The 8,235-nt window shown below is 46.8% G+C and overlaps 1 protein-coding gene across 2 annotated transcripts; it reads left to right on the top strand.

The window, feature by feature from the left end:
- Positions 1 to 412: 412 nt before the first annotated feature.
- On the top strand, positions 413 to 8,025 carry PTGS2 (prostaglandin-endoperoxide synthase 2). 2 transcript variants are annotated; one of them, XM_017834936.1, is made up of 11 exons: positions 413 to 515; positions 886 to 1,002; positions 1,113 to 1,256; positions 1,704 to 1,847; positions 2,226 to 2,407; positions 3,203 to 3,286; positions 3,462 to 3,708; positions 4,610 to 4,896; positions 5,060 to 5,207; positions 5,351 to 5,682; positions 7,128 to 8,025. In XM_017834936.1, the coding sequence occupies exons 1-11, from the start codon at positions 461 to 463 to the stop codon at positions 7,176 to 7,178; spliced, it is 1,791 nt and encodes a 596-aa protein (XP_017690425.1). In that variant the 5' UTR covers positions 413 to 460; the 3' UTR covers positions 7,179 to 8,025. The 2 variants fall into 2 exon arrangements, with proteins under 2 accessions (XP_017690425.1, XP_017690424.1); XM_017834935.1 differs by having other exon boundaries at positions 5,351 to 8,025.
- The last annotated feature ends 210 nt before the right edge of the window (positions 8,026 to 8,235 follow it).

Here is an 8,235-nt window from a genome sequence, read left to right as displayed (position 1 = left end):
TCGGGGGGCTGTGAGCCCTGAGTGCGAACTCGGGGGGCTGTGAGCCCTGAGTGCGAACTCGGGGGGCTGTGAGTCCTGAGTCTGAACAGTGCGGGGCGAACTCGGGGCGCTGTGAGCCCTGAGGGGCGGCAGCCGCCCGGCGCCCCCGAGCTGCCCGCACCTCCCTGCCCTGAGGGGGCCGGCGGGCCGCCCCCGCCAGGCGCCTCCTCCCGCCCCTCACGGCGTTCCCTCACGGCGGCCGCGGTGGCGGTGGCGCGGCAGCGGCCGAGGCGCGATCGGGCGCGGTGAAAGCTTTCGTTCCGTGATGGCAGTTTCCGGATGGGCGGGCGGGGGGTGACTCAGAGCCGCGGCTCGGCATAAATACGCCGCGGCGCACCTGGGACCGGCACTGGATCGCGGCGCTGCCGAGCCCCCGCCGAGCCGAGCCGAGCCCAGCCCGCACACAGCCCCGCACACGGCCATGCTGCTGCTGCCCTGCGCCCTCCTGGCCGCGCTGCTGGCCGCCGGCCACGCCGGTGAGTCCTGCCGGCACCGCCCTGCTCCGCGTTACAGCCGCGCTGTGGATTAATTCACTGCTTTTCCTTTTTATGCTTCTTGCTCTCTTGTGATCGCTCTAATGTCTGATCTAGGGGTGGCGGGCCCCCGTTGGGCTGTGAGGGGTCATCCCCCTTTCCGGGGGGGGTTTATTGCCGTCAGCAAGCGGAGGCGAATTCCTGCGCTTTTAAAAGCTGCTCCCTGGTAGCCCGAAGGCTGCTGCGGATGGATGCTCCCTCTGATGCCTCCTCGATAAGCACTGCGCTCCAGGGCGCTCTCCTTCCGCGTGTAAAGCCCGGGAATACCGGTGTGGCCGCGTGAGATGCTAATGGAGCTCTGGTTCCCTTGCAGCCAACCCTTGCTGCTCCCACCCCTGCCAGAACAGAGGGGTCTGCATGACGACGGGACCCGATCGCTACCAGTGCGACTGCACGAGGACGGGCTTCTACGGGGAAAACTGCACCACGCGTGAGTACCTTAAATCTCCCTTCACAGGAGTTAAATCGATAACCCCACTCCAGCACTGCAGATTGCTCTCAATAGCTGGTTTGTAATAACCTTTCCATTGTTGCTCGCAGCGGAATTCTTCACGTGGCTCAGGCTAACACTGAAACCATCGCCAAACACTGTCCACTACATCCTCACGCACTTCCAAGGAGTCTGGAATATCATCAACAACATTCCCTTCCTGCGGGATGCTATCATGAGATACGTGCTAACGTGTAAGTGTGAATTCTCTCTACCAGTCCTCCTAAAACTGGCAGAATTAACTCATGGGACTCTAGAATATTGCTCCCCATTAGTCTGTATATAAAATAAACAGCCTAAATTGCACTAGGGTTAAAACACAACCCAAACCCCCAGATTTCTGCATGATGCAGACCTGTATGAAACATGCTAAAGTGCAGTTTGCTCTAATTTCTGCTAGAATCCAGGATTTTACCAGCATAAACTTTGCTCCAAATTGTTCATGTTAATAGTGCGATCCAGCTGATAAGCCAGGACCCAGTCCTGTTACTCAGTAACTGTAATCCTATTTAACATCAGTGCCCGATACTTGTGGAATTTACAACTGCTGCCAAGTATATGGAAAAGATCTGGCTTTGTGATTTACTTTTTGAGACTAAAATGTACAGTTGAAAGTAATCAAAGACTTCTTTGTCTTTCAGCAAGATCACACTTGATTGACAGCCCACCAACTTACAATACTGATTATAGTTATAAAAGCTGGGAAGCTTATTCCAATCTTTCCTACTACACAAGATCCCTTCCACCTGTAGGACTTGACTGTCCAACACCGATGGGTGTTAAAGGTAAGGAATAAACCAGATGTATAATGTTCACTTTTAGTATTTTTTAAGATGAAAAGTAGAAATTCCTATAAGACTTCCTTGTCTGTAACTTTTTTCAGTGTAGGAGACTTGAAGAATAGCCATGTTTTGGATACGTTGTGTGAAGACCTAAAAGATAATTCTTCTGGTTCTCATTACTGAGTCGCATGCTAAAAGCAGGGAACTTAAAAGTTTCTAATAAAATCATCAAAGTGAGCGTAGAAAAGCAGATATTCCCCTTATTTCTATGCTGCTGTCCTTCACTGTTACATTGCAAGTCTTAAGCCTTTTTGTTAGGAACAAAATTAAGTATGACATAAAGAGTTGTCTTGAATATCTCACTCTTTCTTTCTCTCACAGGTAAGAAGGAGCTCCCAGACTCGAAGCTGATTGTGGAGAAGTTTTTGCTAAGGAGAAAGTTTATTCCCGACCCACAAGGCACAAATGTGATGTTCACATTCTTTGCCCAGCACTTCACTCACCAGTTCTTCAAGACAGACCACAAGAAGGGACCTGGCTTCACCAAAGGCCTTGGCCACGGGGTACGTCACAGCTCTGCAACCAACACAGCTCCTGGTGCTCAGGAGCCACTGAGCAGCTGGAATGGCATCCTGCAGGTTGCCAGGGCACACAAACACCTGTGCACACAAACACATGTGCCACAAACCCATGGGATTGTCCCTCCCAGAACTTCTCCTTAGGCCAGATCCCAGCACTCCACAGCATCTCTTCCCGGGTCAGAACCGCGTGCTTTGTGCAAGTGGTTCTGTTTAAAGTACCTGCCCAGTGATGACTCTTATTATTCCCAACAATCTGCTTTCACCTAAAGCTAGTGAGTATCCAAAACTTCCCTGGACTCTGTCACTTCCAAAGAGCTATATCCAGCCCTAAGGCATCTTGTGTACTGCTAATAGGCTTAGTTTAAAAAGAACTTCAGAAGCAGACTTGGATTTAGGATCTTCACCTAAAAAACAGGCAGCCTTTAGACAAAGTTCTTCACTGTAAGGGTAATTTGTGTATCTACACCAAAGCTGTAAACTGTGTCTGTATATACAGAGAGCTGTCTGCATAATAGAAAGTTGCTGACACTTTAAACAGAGTCCTTTTAAATTGGCAATTTCACAACCCCCTCTTACGCAGAGATGGCTCCAGTTGCCAGGAAATAATTTGGCTTCATCTTAAGTATCAGTGGTTGATACTTATAAGGTAGCAGCAATATAATTAAAAGGTAAACATCTAGGGGGTGAGCTCCTATTGGCATCCATAGAAGTGGGACCTATCCTAAAATAGCAAAAAATGCAGGTTGGCTTCATGTTCCAAATGCTTTTCTTTTTTAGGTTGACTTGAACCACATTTATGGAGAGACTCTGGAGAGGCAACTTAAACTGAGACTCCGAAAGGATGGAAAGCTGAAATACCAGGTATGTCATACCTCAAAATTCTTGCCTTTTTGTTGGATGACGTATTTCCTAAATCAGTGCTCTGTGCAGGGTTGATCTGAAGCGCGAGACTGAAGTCAGTGCTAACAGAGCGCAGCTTAACTCCTGAGCGTCGTAGCTCACACCTCTTGTTTTATTCTTCCTCCCTCCCTGGCAGATGATCGATGGAGAAATGTACCCCCCAACAGTGAAGGACACCCAGGCAGAGATGCTGTACCCCCCCCACGTGCCGGAGCACCTGCGGTTCTCGGTGGGGCAGGAGGTGTTCGGGCTGGTGCCAGGCCTGATGATGTACGCCACGATCTGGCTGCGGGAGCACAACCGCGTCTGCGACGTCCTCAAACGGGAGCACCCCGAGTGGGACGACGAGCAGCTCTTCCAAACCACCAGGCTCATCTTGATAGGTGGGTGTCACCTCACCTACGTGCAGCTGAACCTTCTCTCTGAGGTGGAGTAAGAGGGAAGCTGTTGCATCAATTGGCGTGTGAGCGGCGCCTTCGCGGCCCGTCACCGGGGCTGTGCTGAGGTACAGCTTCCCCCAGCTCTGCTGAAGACAGAGCTGAAGAAAACTGAGCTAAGGGATACTCGATTCCCTTATCTAAGGGAAGCAGAACTGAAAGCAGTGAAAAGGCAGTAAATGAAGGTTCCTTTCTCAGAGAAAGCGTGTGAGGCTACATGACCTCAGGCTCTCAGATCTGGGTTTTTCCCCCTAGGGTTGAGTCAGTTCAGGTATGCTTTAAAAGAAAGGCTGTGATTAAGTCTAAAGTTCAGGAGGTTATGTAAAACATAACTCCACATATTTCTCTTATCTAATTGTCTGCTCAGTGGTATTTCATCCTGTGTGAGAGGTGATGTACTCCAAGCTTGAAAAGACCTTGCCCAAACTGAAACTGTAAACCAAGACAGTTGTATGATGTGGCTCAGAAGCTAAGATTTGCTTTCAGACATCAACTTTCTTCATTATCCCCTCCCTCTATCCTGTGACTGAACACAGTGTAGATACTGCTGTGTGCTGTTCTGGGGAGGGTACAAGGAACTGCATCTTGTGTGGGAGTGGGAAAGCAAGCTATAGAAAGCACTTCACTACCACAGCCAAAAGCTCCTGGGATTTTAAGTACTGTTCCACCCCTTAGTCACATAAAATAGATGAATTGCTTTCTAGGAGAGATTACAGAACGTTGAAGTGTTTGTTGCCCTGATCAATACAGCATTTTTTAGAACAATTCAGAAAGGGTGTTTTCTCCACCGCCTGAAGTTTCTCAGGGAACCAGTGCCAATATTCTCTGCTGTGTCTTTGTCCCCCAGGAGAGACAATCAAGATTGTCATTGAGGACTATGTGCAGCACTTGAGTGGGTACCACTTCAAGCTCAAGTTTGACCCCGAGCTGCTGTTCAACCAGCGGTTCCAGTACCAGAACCGGATCGCAGCCGAGTTCAACACCCTGTACCACTGGCACCCGCTGCTGCCCGACACCTTCCAGATCCACGACCAGGAGTACACTTTCCAGCAGTTCCTCTACAACAACTCCATCATGCTGGAGCACGGCCTTTCCCACATGGTGAAATCTTTCTCCAAGCAAAGTGCTGGCAGGGTAGGTGCTTCCTCAAGTTGCCGGTGAACCAAGAGAGGCATAAGCTGGGCATGGGACAAGGGAATAGAATAAAGCTATTTAAAACTAATCACAGACTGTAAAGGCACAGCTTCCTCATGACTCCTATCAGAAGATCTTACTACTTTTCATCTTGATTAACCAGGTTGCTGGTGGGAAGAACGTTCCTGCTGCAGTACAGAAAGTGGCCAAGGCTTCAATTGACCAGAGCAGGCAAATGAGATACCAGTCCTTGAACGAGTACAGGAAACGCTTCATGCTGAAACCATTCAGATCCTTTGAAGAACTTACAGGTAACAGTTCTCATCCTTCAGAGCAAATGAGGGCCACTTCCTTAAAAGGCTCACAGAGTCCTACACTATTATTACTGGACTTGAGCAGGACAGTCTTGTGAGTAAAGTAGGATTTTTCCACTAATGGTTTTTACTCGTTACAGGAGAAAAGGAAATGGCAGCTGAGCTGGAGGAGCTGTATGGAGACATTGATGCCATGGAGCTGTACCCAGGCCTTCTGGTGGAAAAGCCACGCCCAGGTGCCATCTTTGGAGAAACCATGGTGGAGATGGGAGCCCCGTTCTCCCTGAAGGGACTGATGGGCAATGCCATCTGCTCCCCTGAGTACTGGAAGCCCAGCACCTTCGGTGGCAAAGTGGGCTTTGACATCATCAACACTGCCTCCTTGCAAAAGCTCATCTGCGACAATGTCAAGGGCTGTCCCTTCACTGCCTTCCACATCCTAAGTCCTGAACCCACAGAGGCGACCATTAACGTTAGTACCTCAAAAACAGCCATGGAAGATATCAACCCCACACTACTGCTGAAAGAGCGCTCTGCTGAGTTGTAGAAACCCACCTATTTATTTATTTAACTGTGTTATTTATTCTATTTATGGCTTAGTATTTAAAAACTAGGGGAAAAAAAAAACACTTGAGCATCTTCATTGTGGGGGTTGCCTTAGATTCCTTACTCAGGTAAGGCTTCCATTTACGAAAAGGGATTTTCTCTGTATGAGCTGGACAGTGGTGAATCCCTTGTTTAAAATCTTCTGTAACAGAACTATGTATTCCAAAGTGGACAAAGGTTCCAACTCTTTTTTTTTTTTTTTTATGTTGTTTTAATACTTGATGAAGCGGGGTGGTGGTGGCTTTGTCTGCTTTGTCTGGTGGTTTTCATAGGTCACATAACACTACAAAGGCAAGTTTTTGTTTCAGCAGCTTAAACTCGAAAACAGCTGTTGACCTAAAAGAACAAGAAAAATCTGACTTAATGAAAACTGCCAGAAGAGATTATGAATTCAGTATGAGAACTCAAAGATTAATGAAAAAATACATATACTTGAGACTCACTTATTTATGAAAGGTCAGAAAATGCATTGCATTTGTCATTGATACTACCTCTCCTTCACTGCTGATAAGGCACTTTGTATCATAATTTATATGTTCCTTATGTGTAACTCCACTTCTGGATTTACATGAAAACTAACTGTTTTTAAATACTTTTTTATTATTTAATTTTTTAAAGAAAATAGAGCTTTTCTTGGCTTCTACTTCTTTTTGAAGCGTGTGTCACAGAAGTATTAGTTGTGTGAGGGGGTGAGAATGAGGTACTGAGCTTAGCAATAACTGACTCTTAGGCTGCAATGCAAGGCTGCTTGTGTTGGAATACAGCTGGTTTTATTGTGTAACTTTGGGGAGGTCTTAAACTTAGCCCAGGGTACTGGTATTCTTTTCATAGCTGTAGTTCTCTGGTTTACTTGATAATTTGATGTCTGTCCCTCCAAGGACAGAAGGACAGTGTAGCTGTAGTTAGGCTGTGGCTCTGGTTTAGCTTTGTGTTCCCAAAACAGGGGGATTACTGGGGAGCAGTGAAAGCTGAGCAGTTGTGCAAACACACAGAAAGCAGAACACAGAGTAGATTTAGCAGCACTTCAGGGCACAGAGCCTTGAAGGTGCTTATGTCTGTGTACACAAGTTGTACATGGAATTTGTAGTTCTACTTATTGGGGGAGGAGGGATAATGTTTTATTTATAATTTATAAACAGAGGCATTTTAAGTAATTGGCTTAAGCTTCATTAAAACTGGCTAGCACAAAAGGTCATATTTGTCCTGATCCAGCACTAAAATATCTAGTCTCATCTGGGCACATAAGTTACACAGGATCTTGTACCAGCACTTCAGACTTTGCATGTAAGGGTATCTTTTTTTAATTTCTAGAGAGGAAATGTAGAAGATGATCTTCCCATAAAAACAGCTGGGGAACTATAGGGAAAAAGAAAATGTCACTTCAGACTGGAATAGAGCAGCAACCTGGTACTCTGTGCCCCTGCCCAAAATTCCTTGACTACTTGTGGAAAAGGACTTGAGTTTTCTGTCTCATCTGAATCTCTCACGCACTTGTAGAGGCTTGTGCACTGTAAGGACTGTGGCAATAGTGTAGTTTGTCTGTGACTTGTGTTTCCATTGATCTGTGTAGAGGCAGTGCTGACCTTTGGCTGTGTAGGTCTCGTTGCCATGGACAGCTGAACCAAGATCTCCTGCAGCCATCGATACCAGGGACTGACTTGGGCTGGTCTTTGGTATGGATGCTTTGGGAGCAAGAAGGGCATTTGTTTTCCTTTTTCTGTTTGAAGCACGAAGAAGGAAAAACCTTCAATCACCTTGTACCCAAAGGTGGTCGGTGCTGCACTTGCTAAAGAGTGAAAACTGCTCGGACTCTTGTTCACCACGTACCTGTCAATGAGCTCCATCTTTGGAACACCCTTCAGAGCACCCTTCTGCTGTTAACTGAGGAAAAGTGTTGGGCTCGCGAGGGGAGGCAAGTCTGGACAGATCTAGTTGTTTTGGGGTAGGCAAAGAGGAAGTCCTCAGAGCGTGTCACTGGAGTTAAGTTACAAGCTGCTTCAGCAAGGAATCCTGTTCACTCTGCATTTTGTACTCTGCAGCCACATTTCAACTGTCACTGTCTGTGATGGGACCCGGCCTGCTGGGTTTGGCTGGGTTCAACCTGCTCGTGATAAATGTGTATGTCTGAGATTATTTATTGAAAATTCTGTGAATAGTTTTTCACTTTATTTTTGTAGGACAACGATGTTGCTAAAATGCAATTGTTTATATAAATAAATTGAAAACATTACTTTTGTGGGCTCCTCTGCTTGTGATTTCCTTCAGCACTATTTAGTATGAAACAGTTCTTCGGTTGGTTTGCCAATCACGATTAAATGGAGGATTACAGGGCATTCCTAACAGCATTAAATTCTCTCTCAAGACATGCCTATCATCCAAATATAGCAATTTTTTCCCCTTTGGTCACCGGTGAAAAGGG

Source organism: Lepidothrix coronata, unplaced genomic scaffold (genome assembly GCF_001604755.1).
Source record: "Lepidothrix coronata isolate B3197 unplaced genomic scaffold, Lepidothrix_coronata-1.0 Scaffold246, whole genome shotgun sequence".
Classification (NCBI taxonomy): domain Eukaryota; kingdom Metazoa; phylum Chordata; class Aves; order Passeriformes; family Pipridae; genus Lepidothrix; species Lepidothrix coronata.
This window is presented reverse-complemented; position numbering and strand designations above follow the sequence as displayed.

Excerpts from the sequence above, each read along its gene's own strand:
- PTGS2 (XM_017834935.1), top strand. The coding sequence starts at position 461 with ATGCTGCTGCTGCCCTGCGCCCTCCTGGCCGCGCTGCTGGCCGCCGGC. Across the intron at positions 1,003-1,112 it reads CGGGGAAAACTGCACCACGC|CGGAATTCTTCACGTGGCTC; the intron begins GTGAGTACCTTA and ends TGTTGCTCGCAG. Across the intron at positions 4,897-5,059 it reads CCAAGCAAAGTGCTGGCAGG|GTTGCTGGTGGGAAGAACGT; the intron begins GTAGGTGCTTCC and ends TTGATTAACCAG.